Source organism: Labrus bergylta, chromosome 18, assembly GCF_963930695.1.
Source record: "Labrus bergylta chromosome 18, fLabBer1.1, whole genome shotgun sequence".
NCBI classification, from domain to species: Eukaryota; Metazoa; Chordata; class Actinopteri; order Labriformes; family Labridae; genus Labrus; species Labrus bergylta.
The window spans coordinates 21,269,724-21,291,744 of NC_089212.1; the positions used below are offsets into that span (position 1 = coordinate 21,269,724).

At 38.3% G+C, this 22,021-nt stretch overlaps 3 protein-coding genes across 3 annotated transcripts in view; all 3 read right to left on the reverse strand.

Moving 5' to 3' along the window:
* Positions 1–2,156: 2,156 nt before the first annotated feature.
* Positions 2,157–6,154, reverse strand: sumo3a (small ubiquitin like modifier 3a). The gene is made up of 4 exons (XM_020653098.3): positions 5,995–6,154; positions 4,994–5,122; positions 4,746–4,817; positions 2,157–4,512 (listed from the first exon to the last, which is right to left on the reverse strand). The coding sequence occupies exons 1-4, from the start codon at positions 6,013–6,015 to the stop codon at positions 4,450–4,452; spliced, it is 285 nt and encodes a 94-aa protein (XP_020508754.1). The 5' UTR covers positions 6,016–6,154; the 3' UTR covers positions 2,157–4,449.
* A 2,890-nt stretch (positions 6,155–9,044) lies between these two features.
* On the reverse strand, positions 9,045–16,074 carry pttg1ipa (PTTG1 interacting protein a). Its single transcript, XM_020653097.3, has 7 exons — positions 15,843–16,074; positions 14,874–14,926; positions 14,484–14,592; positions 12,741–12,843; positions 11,414–11,479; positions 10,171–10,217; positions 9,045–9,828 (listed from the first exon to the last, which is right to left on the reverse strand). The coding sequence occupies exons 1-7, from the start codon at positions 15,925–15,927 to the stop codon at positions 9,791–9,793; spliced, it is 501 nt and encodes a 166-aa protein (XP_020508753.1). The 5' UTR covers positions 15,928–16,074; the 3' UTR covers positions 9,045–9,790.
* A 1,520-nt stretch (positions 16,075–17,594) lies between these two features.
* myo10l1 (myosin X, like 1) overlaps positions 17,595–22,021 on the reverse strand; it is a 52,282-nt gene continuing 47,855 nt past the window's right edge. Inside the window, exon 43 of the mRNA XM_065966462.1 lies at positions 17,595–21,393. Coding sequence (XP_065822534.1) covers positions 21,289–21,393 — 105 coding nt within the window. The 3' untranslated portion in view covers positions 17,595–21,288. The remainder of the gene's footprint in view (positions 21,394–22,021) is intronic.

Consider the following 22,021-nt stretch of genomic DNA (forward strand, 5'->3'; position numbering starts at 1 on the left):
TTATCCTGGACTTTATTAAACCTGAGAAACGTAGGTATGTGCATGAACCCAGCTGGGATATTAAAGTCTCAACCCTGGGTTCTTACTTGTTTGGAAATAATGAAAAGAAAGAAGTCTCGGGGAATTAGAATCAGGCTCTGACTGTGAAAGCAAAGACCCCCGAGAGAGCATTAAAATACAATGTCCATGTCATACTCTAAGTGAATTTAGTTAGACACTGTTGGATCATTTGACTTTCAAATCCTCTCCGGGGCGTCTCTAGCAGGTTTTTGGATTGTTGATTGTCGCACACAAGTTAAAAATACACTTGAAAGAATATTATTTAAAATACATGTCACCCTGATTTATTGGTTACCATGCACTCATGAAACAAACAGATAGTGTTTTGATATATATCGCTCTCTCATCTTGTCCGATCTCTCTGAATCCTCTCATCCACCGAGCGGCTCATTTACAAGGCAAATGTGCTTCATCTCTCTTCCACTTGTTCAAATGATACACCGCACTCAAATCAGGATATATCAAGATCTATATCTGCCTTTTCTTTTTCCTCTCCCTCTATCCATTCATGTGTCTCTCTTCCTTCCAGGCATGGTTTTGACTGGACATTGCAATCTCTCTTTTTCCGTGGTTGCAGAAGGACAAGTTTGGATGCAGAAAGTTGATTGTGCGGTCATGCAGTGATTTTCCTTATTCCTGGTTTGATTTATCAACTGCTGCTTTTATTTTTATCGTTGTTTCCAGTGGTGCAGACTTTAGGCACTCGGGCCGAGTATCAGATGAGATTTGAGGATCTAAATGTGGCCTCGTGTGATAAAAGACGGGCTAGAGATGGTGAAACAATCTTTGAAGTAATTATCTGACTTTGTTTAATATATCAGGTTATCTTTATTTTAAATCTCTGTTGTCGCTTTAAATGAAGTATGAAGTACTTCTGTGTTTCAGGAGCCAATAGGAAAAGAAAAATAACGGTGAGTAAATTTATATTAAGGAGTTTGTATCCGCAGTGGCTTGCTTTAACTTTAAGTACAAACTTGTAGAAGTGTTTTCTTTTTGGCTTTGTTTTGTTTCATGCTGAATTTACTCTGAAATTGTTAATATTCATTTAAATAATTGTGTTATATGTAGGTGCTTTTATGTCATAATATAACCCAGACCATATACTGTACATGTGGTAGATATAACTCATTGGCACCACCTAGCTGTCAGTTTTATTTATGCAACACTTGCTACTGTACTTGCACACACAGTGAATCTACTGTAGATATATATAAACTGTATATAGGACAGTATATATTTCTTTTGATTGCAATGTACCAACAAGAGACAGAACTTCAAGAATAGCAGGCAGCAGTGATTTACAGGAATGTATTTAAAACAAGCATGACGTTTTCTTTCATGCAAAGTTTGTTCATGCTTATTAGTATTCTTTTTAGTGCTACAATAATGTGGACCTATAGTATTTTTCCCAAAGCACACAATCTATGGAAGCCCTGAGTGGACATGCATCAACACATTTTATTTAGTCCATTTTTTTCATGATAACAAGAAGGCCAATATCATGTTGTTTTCTAAGACATCGACTTAGTTATCTTGAGATAACAATGCAGGTTTTTGTTTTTATACACGACAAGGACATTTGAGTTATTTTCTCGAGATCCAGATTTTGTTTTCCCTGGATAACAAAGCTTTTTTAACCACTTCAACAAATTAATTTATCTCAGTATCGTAAGATAACATCTTATTTTCTCATGTTAACAGGATCATTTGCTGCAAATCTAAAAAACATAAAGGCTGGTCGTCATGCCGTAAGTTAAGGTATGTCTTGTGCTTTTGAAACTCTGGGGATACAGGGAAGAGAGCTTGAGGAACCAAGCCAAAATTACTTATTTACTTGAGGAAACCTTAATATTTACAGTCTGTAGAAAACGGAATAAATGAAACCAAAAGATGCATGTCCACTTTGGGTGTCAGTATGTTATATCCTGACCTTAAGCCTTTAAATTATGTGGCACTGGGTGATGTTATGTTTGTAGCTGTGATATAAAAGTAACAGATCAATGTTTTTTAACAAGTATTCCTTTACTTATTAAAATAAACATTCCCTTCTGTATCCATTGGTAAACACAGTCAACATAATGACTCATGACGGCAAATCTGAGTACCAAACTATATTTATTGTATACAGTAGTAAAAGACCACAAATAATGTACAAATCAGTAGAGCAACAAATAACATGACAAGACCTGGACCCCGTTCTCCGTACGTTACAAAGTTAAGCTTGTACTTCAGCTAGCTCAAAAAAAGATCTTTGATTAGCTTCTTCAAATGCCTTCATAACTGTGTGCTCTTGTTTAGTCAGAAAAGAAAAATGACTCCCAAGAAGTGAAACTTGATCTATAAATGTTTAGAAGATCTAGAAGGCGTACATGATAAAGCTGAAAACACATGATGAAGGTTACCTGTCAAGTTCACTTAAGGTTACGGGAACAGATCTTACATATTAAGGGAGAATAAGCTCATCAAAATGAACAAGGTGAATTACAAATGCATGATGTTGCTTCATTTTAAGACCTCAATGTGAGAAAGGTTGTATGGAATTGCATTTATTTAGTTGAACTTTAAAACATGATTGCCTGTGTTGGAAAGGTGTAGCCTCATCTGTCTGTAAATTAAAATGGTTGAACTTGACCTTGCTTCTTCTGCAGGTTAAAAGGGACAAACACTTTCTGCTTCAACAAGATACATTTTAATCCTGACTCATGTGAAAAACCGAAGCCCTTGCCAAGACATCAACAATCAATCAAGCCAACTCGGTTATCTGGGTACGAAGAACGGGGCCCTGTGGGTACAGAACACTCAGCTCCCAAACGCCATCGTTTGGCCTCCCTGCCCTCCTGAAATGCAACACACCGCATGCATCCATCTCCAAAATTGTAAAATATTGGAAACACTCATCACCACTTTGGATGGCTCCACTGCTTTTTAAAAGAAATGGCCTGTTATTATTATTTATTTTTTTACACAAGTTAGGAGCTGGACAGTTGATATACAGCAGTGTTGCATAAAAAAAAACAAAAAAAAAAAACATACCAACTTTAGTGGATATCTTTGCTCAAACTGGAAGCCGTTCCTCTTTAAAACACATCTAGAATAAGCCTACATTCGTGAGGACATCACAAAGATGAGAGAGCTGACCCCAAAACAGCATCAAGGAACACGCTTCCAGTTATTTGCCCCTACAGGCCACCCAGTACTTCATCCCACATTGATAACCCCACAAGCACAGCTGCTTGTGAAAAAACCAAAAGGGACCAGGCTGTGGCCGGCTTCAATTGAAAACAGGAGGGGGAAATAAATTGTTATGGTTTCCATGTCGAGTGGCTCTCTTTAGCAAGAACCAAATCAAGTCCAGAAAAAAAAAAAGGATGCAGCTTAATGGTTTTGATTACATTTCCCTAAAAAACACAGGCTTCATCTGGATGACTGAATAGTAGTGTGTACCAGATACCCACAGTGAACTTCTATCAATACGAAGTCAAACAGGAAGCAAATAACATTGATGAAATAAAAACTCCCTTAATATACGACATGATCGTTTGCTTTCAAAGTGATCCATCATGAAATATGAAACAGAAGTTCTGTCTTTGGAGTATTGGTCCAAGCCCCACAACATTTATCTAACATCCACTCTGATACTTCTGTACAGGCAAAAAAAAGAAAAGAAAAAGCAACAAGCCCCCTGGTTGTTCATTCTTAAAAGAAGAATCAAAAAAAATTACAAAAACATTGCAGAACTCTTAAGCAAAAGCACCTAAAATGTAGAGAATTAAAATACATTTTGACAGAGGAGCAGAAGTCACCGCTCGGACAAAAACAAAAAAAAACATACACAAAAGAAAGCGAGGTGAAATGAAAGGTGGGCGTGTAAGTTCAGATAGTGCTTCCCCTTCAAAACATTTCTTGCCCACCGACTGTGAACCCGGGAAAAAAAAAAAATCTTTAAGAGCCCAGCATTCGACCCTGATGGATGCAAAACCGTGACAAACTACTAGATACTAAGATTTCACTGGAGAGCGTACGAGAAGTACTGACAAACCAGGAAGCGCTGTGACGCGACGGTGGTCCAATCACAGCCTGCGGTGGCAGAAGGAAATGATGTCCTGATTGGCCAGCACAGAGACTGTTGAAGCTCACAAAAGTTCAGTCCTTGCTGAGACAGAATATAAACAGCTGAGGAGCCCCTCCCACCCCGCCTCCCTCCCCCTCCCATACACCTGACGAGAAACCATAACAGACATCTTTAAAGGGGAGAAATAATAATAATATTAATAATAATAATAATAATAATAATAATAATAGGCTGAAAGGAGTGATGGGAAGGGGAGGGGTAGTGAAGGGGGTTGAGGGTGTAGTCTGAGGGTGGCCGTCAATGAGATGGGGAAGGGCCTAGCAGAGCCCGCCTGTCTGCTGCTGGAATACGTCTATGGTGTCTTCATCTTCCATCTCCAGCTGAAAGAGGCACAGCGAAAGAGGCTCCAGTTAGTGGACGAGAACAAAAACTGAACAGGTGGAATGGAAGGTAGGATTGAAAAAAAAGGATTTGCCCAAGTCGTGCCGTTAATGTTAAATAAACGGGACCCTCTTCTACAATGAAAACAGACGTCCCAGGTGTGAAATCAGAATTAAAAAAAAAAAAAAGGATCACTGTCTTGACATTTGTATGAAATATAACAGTATCTTACCTGTGCAGGTGTGTCCGTCTCGTTGATGGGCTGACCATCGAACCTGAACCTTATCTGCCTTATTGCGAGACCCTGCCAGAGTGACACAACAGACAAAAGATGTAATCCATCGCGTGTAAGAACCTTACAGTGCCAAACGGCAAGGTGAAGCGTGCAATTAACGGTGACGTGTTGGGAGGTGTTCACGGCAAATCCCAGGTAATTGAACGCTGTTGGGAGCGGAGGAACGGGGGGGAAAGCAGTCTCACCTGTCGTTCACAGTACGCCTTCATTAGTTTGCTGAGGGGTGTGTGTCTTTTGATTTTGAACTGGACCACTGACCCGTCCTGCCCTGCCACCTTCAGGTTGATGTGGTCGTTCTCTGTCTTTACTCCCTCCTGCAGAGACAAGAAGAGGGTGTCCCATCAACCAGTTTAAGTTTCCACAGAACAGACTGCAGAGTTTACCCTACAGTCACAGATAACACTGCACGACAATGAAAGAGCACAGAGATGCACCATTAAAAAAAAAAAAAAGGTAAGTCACCAGCCTGCTTGCACAATTATAACCTGAAACTTCACAAAAAACGACGGTGTTTGCACTTTGCTTACATTACTCTAAACAACTGGGCCTTACTACAACGTGTTTGTTTTTTGTTGCAGGGGAAAGTCTCACACGCTAACATTAGCATTGTTAGCTCCAGGCTAGCTGGTTAGCACGCCAGCCCGTGCAAAGCAATGCAGTTTAGCGTTAGCTGCCCGGCTATCGCTGCTGCTAGCTGTTGTTGTTTTGTTGTGCTGTTGCAAGAGAAGAAAAAAAACACAATGACACAATAAAATAAAATAAAAAACACATGAAAACAAGGCGGCTGGTCACACATTCGTAACGAGTGCGTCACTTTTGTTTGCGCTCATTTGCCCCTGCTGTAAGTTGCGGCATTTCTCGGCGTTGCGGACGTAACGTGGTCCAGTTTCGACAAAGAGAGAGAAAAAAAAAAATCCGCAAATGACAATCATGATGTAATTGGCATTTTTAAGCTCCCAGTCGTCGAGGGATCCGGTTAAACTCATCTTGCGACATCATAACGAGTGATTAGTGAGCGGTTAAAGTGTGAATGTGTGTGTGTGTGCGGGTTTGTACTCATTCATTTGCGAAACAAACACTGCGCCGTTTTTGGAGAAACGTGCAAAAACCCTCCAGGCCATTTTTAAGATTGCACAAACTCAGCCATCGCTACAAAGCCGCAGCTCAACACAGCTTCTTGTCTTACCTTTGGCTTTTCCTCTGACATCTTGGTTGTGTTTGGTGAGCGGGACGTTCAGGGGGGGGAAAAAAAAATCGGTTAATTGGGGTTTATTCGTCTTTCTGCCGCCTTCAGTCCTCTCCTCTCCGCCGCTGACGGGTGCGCGCTTTGGACCGCTGTTGCAAAAAACGAACGATTGGCTCTCGCAGGGGTCATGTGACTGAAAAAAAATCGCGGGAGCGCGGACACGGGAGCGCGCAGCCATGCAAAAAAAAAAAAAATACTCGCTCACGCTTAAAATATCAAAACCTCCAAAATACTTTTAAAGACGCTGCAAACAAAGGGGGGCTACTATACGGTGGCATGGAAGTGCAAAGCAAAATTACAAATGTGAGATAAGTTTACATTTTGAAAAACACGTTTACATTTTATAAAACAAATTTACAAGATGTGAAACACTTTTACATTTTATAAAACATCTTTGTAAATTTGTTTTGTCCTTAGTGAGTGTTTTTGGTTTTTGTAATTTTGTTTCATAAAATGTAAAAAATGTTTTTCAAAATGTAAATTTGTAACACGTTTTGTAAAAGTGTTTAACACTTTGTAATTTTGCTTTGCACTTCCCAGCCACCGTAGACTACAGATGTAAATGAGCTTATAGATAACAAAATACTTTTAAAGACACTGCAAACAAAGGGACTACTACGGGGGCTGGAAAGTGCAAAGCAAAATTACAAATGTGAGATAAGTTTACATTTTGAAAAACACATTTACATTTTATAAAACATCTTTGTAAATTTGTTTTGTCCTCGGTGAGTGTTTTTGGTTTTTGTCATTTTGTTTCATAAGATGTAAAAATGTTTTTCAAAATGTAAATTTGTAACACGTTTTGTAAAAGTGTTTAACACTTTGTAATTTTGCTTTGCACTTCCCAGCCACCGTAGACTACAGATGTAAATGAGCTTATAGATAACAAAATACTTTTAAAGACACTGCAAACAAAGGGACTACTACGGGGGCTGGAAAGTGCGAAGCAAAATTACAAAGTGTTAAACACTTTTACAAAACGTGTTACAAATTTACATTTTGAAAAACATTTTTACATCTTATGAAACAAAATGACAAAAACCAAAAACACTCACTAAGGACAAAACAAATTTACAAAGATGTTTTATAAAATGTAAAAGTGTTTCACATCTTGTAAATTTGTTTTATAAAATGTAAACGTGTTTTTCAAAATGTAAACTTATCTCACGTTTGTAATTTTGCTTTGCACTTCCATGCCACCGTAGACTACAGATGTAAATGAGCTTATAGATAACAAAATACTTTTAAAGACACTGCAAACAAAGGGACTACTACGGGGGCTGGAAAGTGCAAAGCAAAATTACAAATGTGAGATAAGTTTACATTTTGAAAAACACATTTACATTTTATAAAACAAATTTACAAGATGTGAAACACTTTTACAATCGATGAGAGAAATTTACAAACGACAGAATCTTGACAAAAATGGGAATGTACCGAATGTCGGAAGTGACCTGGAAGTGATCGAGTGAGGGGTCATTTTGTTTTGTGTTGTTTTTGTCGTGGTACATTCCCCTTTCCATCGAGATTCTGTAAATTGTAAATTTGTTTTGGGGGGCTGGTAAAAGTGTTCTGCCTCTTAGTAAATTTGTCTCAGCGTTTGTAAAAGTGTTTCACATCTTTGTAAATTTGTTTTGTCCTCGGTGAGTGTTTTTGGTTTTGTAATTTTGTTTCATAAAATGTAAAAATGTTTTTCAAAATGTAAATTTGTAACACATTTTGTAAAAGTGTTTAACACTTTGTAATTTTGCTTTGCACTGCCCAGCCACTGTAGACTACAGATGTAAATGAGCTTATAGATAACTCTGTTACAGATAATTGGCTGTACATGGTCCCTGTCAAAATAAACAAAATTACACAATCTGTTCATTGTATTCATTCATGATAAATATTCACACAATATAACATGTAATTATAACAGAGAATGTAATTATAATGCTGCTGTCGAACTCAAGTTATAGTGCAGTACGCTACCAGTCATACCTTTGGAGACATTGGTATAAGTGCCTTTTATAAGAGGTGGGGATGTTTTTATTGTAATGTATATGTGTGTTGTCTATTTTTTGTATTGTATGTCTTTTAAAATGGACCTTGAGTCTAATAATAATAAAAGTTGATGATGATGATGATTTAATCAAGTCACACAAACTACTACTAATGCTGCTGGCAGAATGTACCAAATATGTTCATACAATATATTTTTCTGAGGTTCAGTTTAACTTTAATGCTCTTACAAATCAAACAACAACCCCCACAGAAACCACAACAATTTCATCAGTAGCCTTACTTCATTTGCGGTTTTGGTTAGCCTACTGAGTTGCTCTCAGATGTTCTTCTCATTCTTGCCTTGCAGGTTTTTTGCTATATACATGTTAGCTATCTTTGTCTTCTTTATGCCAAAATAAATACTTAAATCCTGTGCTTATAAAGTAAAGGTAAGGGAAGCAGACTGACATACCTTGCTGAATATTAGCTTTCCCTGAAGCTGGTGGCTTGTGTGCTAACATGTATTCTGTTGTATTTAAATTGTTGTAGTGAAGTATTGTTAACAGAGTTCAATATAATGAACATTTTATTATTCTGCAATATTGAATTTTGTTAACGCCTTCATAACTGTTGTTTCTGTTGCATTCAGAAAAATGTTACTCAAAATGCCTTAAATATTCCTGCAGACACGTGAATTTATTTTAAGGGATTTGCCAGTCAGCAATGTCAACATGCATGTAAATATTTATTTTAATGTAATTAAGCATCGCTGCTGAGTAACCATTAAACATATTTGTTCTGATATCACATTTAACTTATGATAAAAACCTTAATATATTCATCAAATTCCTGATTTATACCCCAAAACACCAAAAGTGGACTAAACTTTTCTTCAGTCAGTAGATGTCGGCCGCCCTCCTCTTATGGTGACATGTTGCACATTTTAACTTCTCCAAGTGGTGGACTTCAGACGGTAGGAGCCAATTACATTTGAAATCAATTAATTTTATTTGTCATGAAACTTTAATGCAGAATATAAACAAAATACCAACTCCACTGAATAGGTATTTAGAAGTCAAACATCTCGTATTAGGCGGACGTATCCTCACATGAAAAACAGGCAAATGTAGAATAGGCAGACTAACTTCTGTAAATATTAAATCATGACTTTAGACTGAAGCTGTGAGGAAATTATTTACTCCCAAGTAGCCCATAAAAGCATTCCTTTAAGTGGAATAAATAGCACTTACACTATACAGATTGTCTCTGAAAAAAAAGGGTTTCAGAAAAGGATTGTGTCAGTTTGAAGAGAAGTTAATACAAAATATAGTTTTCCAGCTTCATCTCATAATCAGTAACATGTCAGGAGGAAAAATGAATCTAGAAATCTGGAGATTTAAGAACAAGGGGAAATATGTCTGTCACCAAAGTGGAGTCTCTCTCCTACACAAGAAAACATTAGACTTGTTAAAATAAATATTTGATGCTTTAGGAGCCACAGGATCGATTGAGTTCTGACATAACACTGCTGCTACATGCGTCGATTCTAGCCTTTATTTACATCTTCTTGGATCATCACATTGAACATAACATTCATTTTCATTAGCTGGATAAAGCCAAACACTGTACAAAACTACTTTCACTTGTTCTAATATTGCAGTAATCCTCAGAAGTCGGGTACACTGAACTCGAAACAGGTTGTCAGGAGAGCGAAAGAGTTACCATAAAAATCTCAGTTCACAGATCCCTCTCATGCAAATTTGGAGTATTGATTCTGCCCACTTAGACCTGCAGAAAGAAGAAGAAATAGTTTATTAATCCCACAATGGGGAATGACATGATATCTTGTTTAAAAATAAACAGGGGGATCCTTCTTCTGCTTTAACCTTTTGCAAAGAGCTAAAGGAGCATTTCCCAAACGTCTACTACTTCTTTATGTTTTCAAGTTCAGAGCAAAAAAAAAAAAGAAAGCTAAACATCACGTTTGTAGTGAATTCAACAAGTCCAGAAGCCAAAGCGTATCTTTCCTTTCAAAGGAACATGAGCTATTTGTTGTTATTGTCTTAACTCACATACACACACCGAGGGAAAGAGAGAGAAATAAAGAGAATCCTGTGTCAGAGTGCTCACCATATTTCTTCCTGATTTCCTCGTGTCTCTGTTTCATCTCCGATTTCCTGAAAGAACAAAACATTCTCTTCTGAGCACCACAGGGACTGATTATATTTCTATTCCCACAAACCAGTTTGGGCAGATAACAGTTTGACGTGGACACATTTCCCCTTTGGTATGCTTTGTATGATGTGCGACGAAATAAACTGATATGGATTATCACTATCAATGTAACCGGGGCTGGCGGTGCGTTTGGTGTCCTGTAGATTGTAAATCACCTAACCAACTCGCATATTAAGACGATTTTAGAGACTATCCTGAACACTACAAGTAGAGCTAGCATCTGCGATATATGCCAAGGTCAAGGTCAAGTTTCTTTATATAGTGTTTAAGAACAAACAGGGTTTGTACCAAGGTGCTTTACAGCGGGCTTAATACAATGGACTAAATAGAAATGAAGGACGTATTAACACCATTTCAAAGTCCAGACAATCTGCTGATCTTAAATGTGACGGCAGCTTGTTCCACATTCTCGATGCGGCTACAGAGAAGGCCCTGTCTCCGAGAAGTTTTCCATGTGCCTGTAGGACAGTTGATAGTCCTTGATCTGCTGATCTGAAGGGGCTAGCTGTACTGTATGGTGATCAGAGTTCGAGGATGTATCTTGGATCAAGACCTTTCAACACAAACAATATAATTTGGAATGGGATTATTTACTGAACTGGGAGCCAGTGTAAGAATGCTAATAAAAGGTGTAATACGATTAATTGTTTTTTTTGCATCTGCTAAGGAGTCTGGCTGCTGTCAGAACAAGTTGTAGACGGTGTACAGAGGCCTGATTAATACCATGATATAGTGGATTATTTATTTATTGGATTGCATATGCTGCCTTTAAAAGTGTGACATGACTTTCAGTCAGCAGGGGATCACATACAGCAGTTTTTCTACTCAGTGATTATGTAATTTCCAACTTGTTTTATTAAACTTGTGTAAACTGGATTACATGTCCTGTCATTCACGTCAGCGTTAAATTACTCAGCTCACGGCTCGTCAGTGGCAAACTTTCTGAAGCTACAGACTCAGTTGTCGTCTCAGTCCGAGTTGAGCGTTTGAGTTTACTGGAAGGTAAGAACGCTGTCTCTTAAAACTTTTGTTTGCTCTTCTGTTCAAACTATTGCTGCAGATATATCAGAGAGTACACACCCGCAAGGTCCCGCCTGCATAACACTCCATGTCAAATTCACACAACACAGTTTCGTACCTCTCTTCCTGCTTGGTTTTCGTCTTATTGGCCTGCCTCTGCATCTTGTCCTCGAACCTTTTGGATCTGACACAAAAAAAACAACAACAACACAGGACCAGAGTTTAGATCGCAGTGAGAAAGGTCGTGGATATTTTTCACAGTGTGTGTTACAAGAGCAGGTAATCACACAAAAGCTGAAAAAAATGTGAGCATTATGTGCACGTGGTGAGACTGGAATTTCTCAACATAATACACAGTATGCTCGACGGGTTTAGCTCCAGGCCGATATTCTGAACACAAGTAATGAGGAACGTCCGAATGACAAACCAAACATTTAAAACCAAAGACAATTTAACAAAACTAGAAAAAAATACTTTAAATGTCACATTTCCATTTTAAGACAATTTTAAAGTCATCGACCTGGACGGATGCACCATGAGGTGTTTAAGGACCGAACAGTTCCAGGGACTTTTTGAGGAGAAACTATCCACTAGGGAGTTCCCTGAGACCTTCTCACCATGGGGACTTTTTGTCTGTCATCATTCGCACCGCCATGGAACAGGGAGAGTACCCACTCTGAAGTAAGAGCTAAAAAAAGGTTCCTCAAAATGGGCTCTAGGAACTTAAAATAGTTCATGGTTCCTGCAGTGTGAAATCACTAAAATGTTTCACTAAAACTGTTTGAGTTAATAGATTTTCTTTCGTTTTTTTGTAGTTTCTTTCTCGATGAAAAGAACTCCAAAAACCATTACGCAACCTGCTGCATGCACATCAGAGTTATTTATAAAACATGAATACAAGGAGTGGAGTGGGAGAGATGAGCTCACAGTTGACAAGTGAACATATAACCTTATTTTTTTAAATACCGTACTGGAGAAATGTTTCTATTTCTATTTAAATGTTTGGTTTTAGGATAATTAGCATGTTGGAGAAAAGTCTAGTAATTTTATATAATGAGTGTAAGTGTGTACATTGTTATTTTTCATGCTTTTTGTTTAATTAGAGAAGCTAGAAAACTAAAGGTACAGTAACAGAAAATACTGTTAAGAGTATAAAGTCCTTTAGCAACAAGATATAATAAGTCAACTCAGATATTTCCTTTAATTTAAGCTCATTGGTTTATCTGGATTTTTAAATACAGCTGCCGTATACTATAGCACCAAGTAACTTAAAATAAAGAAGATATCCTCCTTTAATTCTTTATATTGTGATCGCTGTTGTTAAGAAGACATGAAACTTAATTCCTCTCAGCTCAGAGTAAAAACTGATGCATCAGCCTGGTGTTAAGAAGAAGGAACGTTGAATGTTTTCCGAGTTACTAGGAGCCTTTTTGTCGACCACTCACCCGGCGTTCTCACACTTGCAGCAGCAGAACAGGCAGATGAGGAAGGCGATGATGATGATTCCACCGATCACTGCCAAGGTGATTATCAAAGCCTGGAAATTCACTGCAGACGGAGACACAGGACACAGGGACAAAGTTATTCTTCACAAAGGAAACATACATGTTCTACCTCTGTCCTCAACTATTCATAACCTCATAATTCTAATGTTTACTTCTATTATAGTAAGGCCACCGAGGTTAACCGGTTACTTTGTTGTGATGTAAATATGTGTTGAATAAGTGAAGGAGTGTGACGGTGGAGGAGAACAGTGAGGTAAGAGGGGGCCTGGTGGTTGAGGGCTTTATGTGTGAGGAACAGGATTTTAAATTGGATGTGGTATGGGACAGGGACGGGGAGATTTTGCAGGACAGGGGTGATGTGTTCAGGAGGATCGAGTGTGGTTGAGAAAGGCGTGCAGCAGAGTTCTGGATGTATTGGAGTTTATTGAGGACTTTGGATGATGTGCTGTAAAGGATACTATTACAGTAATCAAGTCTGGATGTGATATATGCATGGATCAGTGTTTCTGCAGCGGAGAATGAGAGTAATGTTTTTACTGTAAAACTTGAAACAAAAGCCCGAGTCCCTTTTATAGCTTGGTGTTGCTGCATGATCCGATAAATAAGGAAGGTCTCATTAGAGGCCCCGATGCATTTAGTGTTGATAAGTTTGCGGATCCAAAATATAATAATAAGGGTGTCTCCCTCTCTCCCCCACAGTGCAGCAGGTTGGTATGTCTGACAGAGTAAGACCAAATCAGTGATTTTTAAATCAAACAAATGAGGACAATAAATATTCTATCTGGTGGAAATGTACAATAGTATAGTCTTTCCAATCTTTGCTGTGCACAAGTTGTGTTCGTCTCTGAGTGTCTGTGTTGCTGTTAAGTCTGATGTCGGTCGTGTCTTTTGTCTGAATTGATCTTCGTTTTGATGTGCTGCAGAACAAGAACCTGCTGTAAACCAGTTTTTGACCGAGTCAGACTCGTTTAACTGTAACTTTTGAAATTGTCCTGTTAATCGTTTCCTGTAAAATAAATACAAATAAATAAATAAATAAAAAAGTGTTGACGCCTGTCCCCATTAAAGGCAGGGTCATTTTTACAGACTGAAGTAAATAACAGCCCAGCCTATTAATTTAAGTTTTTTTTTAGGGCATGTTAAAATAAGTGATGTTGAGTTTATATATTGTGACTGATTTTCTCATAACCTATGAAGCAGTTTAATCACAGTCTCACAGATGTGTAGTCCTTATTCACAGAAAACTGAGTATGACCGGTTGTAAAATGAAACACTTAGTGCTGTTAGTGCAAGTAAAACAATGCAAGTATTAATCAAAGTGAATTAAAGCAGTGAGGGTGGGACAAATTCAGAACTTATTAATCACTGTATTGTCCAGCGATGAAGTAAAAATGTTCTCAATTACATAATTACTTACATTCCTCACATTAATCAGCTTTAATTACATGATATATTTTTAACTTTGCTTTTAAAAAGAAGCTGTATGTTTGCTACCTCTACTGAAAAAGCTTTGATTTACCTAAAGATAATAATAATTCATATCTAAACGAATAGTAAATTGTGATAAGTTCATGTCTTTGAGTGCAAATACCTTTATGTATTATTGTGTTTATTTGATATGCAAATAAACATCAGATTGACATCTCTGTGTGTGTGTGTGTGTGTGTGTGTGTGTACTCTTACTCCAGCAGAGCCCCCAGCGAGCTTCACTCAGTGGACAGAGAGCATGCGGAGGAAGGATCGTCCTCACTGGATAAGTGACACATGACTTTGTTTTGATACACCACAAGCACTGTAAACATAGGAAAAACATACAATGACCTCTTTATCATTTAACAAACAAATGACTCCACGCGGTATTCAAGGCAAATGTAGGACATACACAAACACACAATAAGAAGAAAAGGTAAGAGGAGTAGGAGGAAGGAGGGAATGGATGACAGAGCTGTGACTGCTCAAACCAGTCTAACAGGTGAGGAGGAGGAGGAGGAACTGGGGACTATTCGACACTTCTTACACCAACTACACACACCGAATACTGAAAATCAAGAGGAACAAAATGTTTTCTCTCACCGTCACATTCTTCAAACACTCATCACAGCTCGTCCCGTTCTTTGTCTCACACGCTGTTGGCGGGGGGGGGGGGGGAAGAAACATTAGATTTAGTTTTCACAAGATAATCCACAAATACTCAGTCAGAGGCTTGAACATTTTGGCCTCGCAAGAGAGAAGAATAAGGGAGTGTTATTTTAGAAAGATTAGCCGATTAAGTGTTAGATTAATGAGGCCTGCAGCAGGTGTGTGCTCACTGTGCTTTTTTGTAACTACTGCTAATCCTCCTGGGACTTTTCTTTCCCCTCCATGGAGACACAGAGCAGTAAACACACACAGGTCTGAGAACAGCCATGTTTTCATCAGCTGACTGAACAACAGCCAGGTTTCTGTGGAAGTGTTTCCTCATATGTACAATAAGGTTTGAGGTTTGTTTGTAGCTACTCCTGCTAGTTTCTTTAATGTGGAACAATTGAAGACCTGACCTGGGCTGAGACCCTGAAAATAGACTCATTCTGTTCCAGCTGAGAGGTTTTTAAACACACACAAAGACTCGTTAAGAAAACACTGTTTTGTCTTCTTTTTAGGCTACAATTAAATGAGATGAAAAAGCAGCTTCTGCCTTTGATTTACCTCAACTTAAACCAAACAGTACAAACAGAGAAATCATGTTTTACACAGGTCAAATACAGATTTAAGAAGTACCTGATTTGTTTTTCCACCTCTAATACTTCAAATAAATTGTAAGACACAAGAGAGCTAACTCAAAACTGTCCTAAATATCACATAAATAAAAAACATGGTCAAAGAAAAGTCTCAGTATGTCACATTTAAGTGATTTTGTGTCTTCATAAACCTGCCGAGGACTTATTCAAACTAATGACGTAGCTCAAAACGCGGTTACATGAAAGGGAGTGTTTTTTTTTTTTTTTTTTAAGCAGCCATTAATTCCTCAGTCACCTCAGAGCCTCATGTGTTTTCAGCTCTTACCTATTCCAGGTGCGGCAGTCTGAGCCAAAACTGTAGCCAACCCGAAGACGAGCAGGAGAGCAGGGAGTAAAATCCGCGAATCCATCGTACCAGACTATTCCTGGTGTTTTGTGTTAGTCAAAGAGAAGTTATTGTTTCGGCTGCTCTAGTCGACAGATAAAACTCGAAAAGTGAGCTTTGAGGGAAGCAAACGCTCGAGTCCTGACTGACGCACGCTTCTTACGCACCGGAGACAAAGGAGGAGAAGGCGTGTTTGGTTTGTGCGTCTGGGTGAATTGTTTTCTGCGAAATACTTTACGGAAATTAACATGCCAAAACAACAACGCAGAATTATGGCATGAACAGTGTTGCATTCAAAAATATCCGTAATGGGGGGGAAACAGAAGTAAAACAATCTTCTTCTTTTTTAAATGTAAAAGTGCTCTTGCAGAAAATCCATATTTGATTTATCAAGAGTCTTAACTTCAAAACTCTCTGATTTGTCACTGATAAAATCTCTCAGAAGCATTTCAGTTATTTAGCAGAGGCTATTTTTTTTAACACTTTACAATAAGGTACAGTGGTGTAGGCCTTATCACCCTGCAATTTAAAAGAAAATATGTTTATAGATTCAAATGAATGTATGCTAGATTTGTGTGTATTTGACTTTTTTCTGGTGTAGTTCATTCAGGCGACTTAAGGTAATAGTTTTGTGTAGTTGCTGTTATGTGAGAACCATGTTTGTAAAGAAGTTCATGGATGAGTGAAGAAGATCAAATTTCAATGTTGTCACATTGAATTCTTCAAATTATACAAGAAGGATTTTAAATGGTTAATTCAGTTAAGAATTAAGACTAATGACTCGACCCAGAGACGCCTAATCCTTCAAATTATGAGAAAATGGAGCAACAGGAAGAGTATTATCAAGTTAAATCTTACAATTAAGTTCAAACTATTGCTTTTGGGGAAATTTACCAGACCAAAAAGTTCCATGTACATATATAGTGAAGTCAATGTGTTATCCTCCTTTTCAATAAGTCTCAGAGCTCCCCAAAACTCTGTCTGAAGTTTCTGCAAAAAATCCACTCTGATCCTGTATTTGATCATGCCTATAAACCCCTCTATTTCAGCCCTGCTCAGAACAGGCTGTTTCTGTGTCTGTAGCTTTAAATGTAAATGAGCTGTGTCTGACCACGCCCCCTCTCTAAGGGCTTGGGTGCCTTGGGCTTTCTTGCACTATGACCAAGTGTATACAGTAAGAAGGCAGACTCAGAGGGCAGAACAAACACCTAGCTGTTGGAGGGTCACCCACCTGGGGGACGGGGTTACTGCCCTTTGTGATGTCATGAAGGGAAAATTTCCAAATGGCCTGTTTGAGCACTAATTTTCTGAAAAGTGGAGCAGGCAAAAGACGGAGAGGATTGACTTCTCATTATTGGAGGGTTTGTAGACAGACTACAGACGCATTTCAGTGTTAGAAGAACATGTTCAAGTGTATTTTGCATAATATGTGCCCTTTAACTTTAAATACTCAAAAGTACAAGTATGTCAAATGTGTTCTTATTCCTATCTATCCAACCTAAAGTAAAGCTGTGGAATTAACACAGTGGAATTAAAAGTAAATTTAGCCTTCAAATATCCTGAAATGTAGAGGGGCAACCACAAGTACAAAGAAATCTAAATGTCTACCTCAAAGCAGCTACATAAATAAATATACTAAATGACTTCCCACCATGTTTGTAGTCCAAATAAGTTCAGAAACACAACGTCAAATAGAGGACAATAATTCCAATAATTTATTAAAGCATAATTTTGTAAAGCCAGTTACAAATAAAAAAAGAACAACACACATATCTCTCTCTTTCTCTTTTTTTTTCTTCAAACAAGCACTATGTTTTACAGTGTAATGATGATAATAATAAGCATAACAGAAGATACGAACGGGCCCCACTCTGGCCGCCTGCGGCTGATTACAGGACCCCTTGTGATGAAGCTGACCTTAGAGACGGATTTGTGATCACATGCTGCAAAATCTTACTCTAAACTCATGTTTCTGTTTTGCAAACACAGCGATCACATTTCAGCTTCTATCGGGTAACTTCTTCTTCCCACTCAGTGTAATATCAGTGACAGACAGAACCATAGATGTAGAATAACTAGAACAGACAGCTCCAGGTTCCTCTGTAAGTATGGCTTACGGGTTGCTTCACTTATTTTGGCAAAAAAATTAAAAAAAATAAACAAAAGTTCAAACTGGAACCTGTGTGTGAGTTCTGCTTACTCTAACTCTATAGGCAGGATCCCAGAGGGCTGTGTGTATGCAGACGTAAATACCATTGAAGCCACTGAGGTCAGGTTCTATGTGTTATGATCCAAGGAAGTCCGCTCTTTTTTTACCAGGAGACAAATGAGTTTATAATGGCTGATTCCAGGATTTGTCAGACTAAATATACATTTAGATTTTTAACACTTACAGGCCAAGTACATCAATTATTTGCTATTTCCTCAATGAAATGCTGGACCTGAAGAACATCTCAGACCATTAAGGGAATAAACTTTCAGGCAACATAAATACGCATGAGGAGTCCAAATAAAAACATAATTTCCTTGGTGTCATAAACCCACTTGTACTCACGACCTCAGTGCGTCTCGAGATGATCGTTACGTCCTTGTATGTGGCACTGCAGATAGACAACAGACGCTTTCACCTTAAGAAGCTCAACCTCTCTTGAATGTTTGGCATGAAAAGCAGCAAAACCTATATTTTGGGGGGTCCAGATATTTTAATTTAATAATTATTGACACAATATTAGTTTAGCAGCTTTAGCAAAATAAAATAAAATCGTAAAACACTACATCAAGGTATATAAATGAGCCATTAACCATTTTTAGTTTTTCAGTCATTTAAGCAGCGTATACGCTTTTAAAAATCCCTAATGTCTTCTTACTTTGTGTGACTTTATGTTTCAACTAGTAGGCCAAGTTTTCCCCTCAATAACCTCCTTTTTTATTTCCCCTTTTTAACTGTTAAAGAAAGTACTTATTTGAACATAGATTACATCTCAATACATTTTGCATAGTTTGTGATATTATCACCTTTTAAACAAAGCACATTAAGATAGTAATTCATGTGCATTTCTCCCTATCATAAAGCAGTGAATAGGAAGTTATTGGGGGGAAAAGTCTTTGGGAATGGCCTAGTAATGGTAGAATATACAGTAGTTTTGCAAGATATGGCATTAAATTGTGCTTTATAATGATTTATTCATATAGAAAATAATCTTTTGATATGCAGCTGTAGTTAATGGTTGATGTGTGTAACTTCATATGAAGTGTCATCAGTTTGATTAATGGACTGTTTGCTTTATAAAAAGTATCCCTCCTGGTTACTCAATGTAGCCAAGCACTTTGTTTGTCTATTTATCCTCTAGAGGTTTTTGTACATGAGGGAAGCTGCCATCTACCTGCAGTGCCACAGAGTCAGATGATATTGGCGTTACAGTGACTTCACTTTTAGTCCAAACACACACACACACACACACATACATGGACGCACAAAGCAGTAATGACTCTCAGCATTCCCCACCACACAACTGAACCATTTCTGAGCCCGTTTCCTCACAGTGTCTTTTCTGCTCCTCTTACACTGAGACTGAAAAAGAAAATCCAGTCTATATATATATTTTTTTTAAATACATTTTCCTCCCAAACCCACCTTGCAATACATACAGTACAATAATAAATAAATGACCCAGAACCCTCCCTTGTAGAATCCCATGCGTTAACTCACGATCACAACACCATTCTTTGCAAAGGTTAGTCGTTTAAATACGTCTCATCTCCGAGGAATACACTCAGTAAAATCACTTCTCTTTTCTCATTTCCATTTCTTTTACCAACAGCAGATTACACCATAAATACACTCATACACACACACACACACACACACACACACACACACACAAAGCAGCATTCCTGACACAGCACTTCAGGGTGGTTAAGATAGCAGGGGGTGTACAGTTATTATAGCAGTATCAGTATTAAAAGTCACATGTTCATAAACAGGATTTAAACACAGACAAACTCTCAGAGGAGTTACTTTTCAAGTCTTAAATGATAAAGAAAGGAGTGAGAATAGGAGTTTAAAAAAAAACAAGTATACAGTATTTTATGGCTCCAATTAATGCTGCAGAGTGAGTCGCACACATAACACTGATCAATTCATCAAAACGTTCTCACTATAAATCCTCATATTCTCCGTGAGTCACGTCGACGGCACAGCCTGTGAACGATGTACATTATTGGCATCATATTCAGACATTATCAACGCCATTCACTTGCATGTATTTTACACGAGGTGTCACATTGGCATCTATATACTGTACAGTGCAATGACCACCCAAAAAAATTCAATAATAACTCTTATAATGTGTGATATACAGTACAAAACGATACATGTTAGAGTGTACATGTATGTGAATATACAGTAGATATATGCAGTGTGTGTAATATGTTGACTTAGATAGGGAAATGTTTTTTTTTTGTCTCATACTGTTCTGGTTGATAATGCTCTCCTCTGAGGCTGAACAGACTCTCCACTTTTAAGATAAACATGACCGGAGAGCCTCCACAGTTCAGCCTCTACTTACACATTTCTAGTTGATATTGTTCAGAAATATTCAAAGCCACTTCCTTTTGGCTGCGTTTTCTTCTTTTGGCCACACGGTGGCACTGACAGGTGAGCAGCTGAGCTCATTCTCAGTCAGTAAAGCCCTGAAGAATCATCCCCACCATCATCATCATCATCATCATCATCATCGGAGTCCTTTTTCTCAGTCACAAACAGCTGATGTTACCGATAAACGACAGAGAGAGAAAAAAGAAACAAGCAAAGAACGAGAATTCAGCGTTAAAACCGTAAAACGAAGATGCAAACAGGAGTGAGGACATGTGAAGAGAAAGAGAGAGAGTCTGAGATTGGAGGAGTGAAAAACAAAACAACTGAGAGCGTGTGGCTTTTTTTTTTCTTTCTGTCTGGCAGTGCATCGGGTTGTAAAAGAGGGGGACAGATTTGGGCGGATGTTTTGTGCTTGTTATTACTTGTTGTGTCCAGAAAAGGTAAAAGCGGAGAGAGGTCTGGAGTGTGCTTGAACATCTACATGCAGGACTACGACTGGAGGGTGTTATTTATGTATTTGAAAAGGACCGTCCCAAGATACTGAATTTGTTTCGTCATGCTCATTTTTAAATAGATCCCTTATCCCGAGTGAAACCCAGGCCAGAAGAGTGTGCGTCTTGGCGTCTGTGTCCACTTCTACCTCCGCACCACCATCCTTAAATTCAGCCTTGAGGATTAGCTGGTTTGTTGCGACTGCCTCCAATCGAAACCAACCAACCAACCAAGGCGGGAGGGCCGAGGCGTCTGTCACTGCTGGAGAAAGCGAGGGCTCTGACTGGTTGTTGGCGATCACCTGACATAGGAGCTGGCAATGCTGGTCACTGACATGATGCTGCAGCGTTTCTTCACCATCATGTTAATGTAGGCCCTCATAATCTTTGTGATCTCGCCGACCTTGAAACAGAGAGAGAGAAAAAGTAGATTGGTTCATTTGCGTCTTGATCTGCATTTGTGTGATTATGTGAACAATTTGATGACATTTCTGAAAAGGCAGTGCTTCTGATGACATTATATCCAACCATAGAAACCCAGAGTGTTAATATCTATCTTCTGATTGGCCACACTTAAAGGCAAAACAAAATCAGAGTGAGTGGGGCGGCACAATATATTTTATATTCGGGCATTAAGTCTCATGTGAAAAATATGTGGTGTTACACTTGATTGTTTACAAGCGATGCAACAGAAATAGTTATTTAGCCATAAAAAAAAATTGAGAGCCAGACTGTTCAAACTCTGGCTCTGGTCTGAGGTGGTTGTGAATGTTGACATCAGGAGTTTAGACAGATACAAAAAAAACACTGGACACTTCCTACCAAAATTGGAGTGGAAAAATTAGGTAGCCAAATACAAATCTTTCACAAATATTTGGACCCATACTGTATATAGAAAAATGCCTTTGAACTCTAATGTTCAGGCACTTTGACATAACAAGGGTCATTCCTCAGACTTTAAAAACACTTTTTTTTCAACAGTCTGGTACTCTTTATGATGAGTCAACTGAAGCTCTTTTTTAAATACAGTG

Coding starts and splice junctions, on each gene's coding strand:
- pttg1ipa (XM_020653097.3), bottom strand. CDS start 15,927: ATGGATTCGCGGATTTTACTCCCTGCTCTCCTGCTCGTCTTCGGGTTG. Junction 12,844..14,483: donor TCGCTGGGGGCTCTGCTGGA/GTAAGAGTACAC, acceptor CTCCGTCTGCAG/TGAATTTCCAGGCTTTGATA. Junction 10,218..11,413: donor AAAACCAAGCAGGAAGAGAG/GTACGAAACTGT, acceptor TTGTTCTTTCAG/GAAATCGGAGATGAAACAGA.
- sumo3a (XM_020653098.3), bottom strand. CDS start 6,015: ATGTCAGAGGAAAAGCCAAAG. Junction 5,123..5,994: donor TGTCAGAGGAAAAGCCAAAG/GTAAGACAAGAA, acceptor TTGTCTCTGCAG/GAGGGAGTAAAGACAGAGAA. Junction 4,818..4,993: donor AGGCGTACTGTGAACGACAG/GTGAGACTGCTT, acceptor TCACTCTGGCAG/GGTCTCGCAATAAGGCAGAT.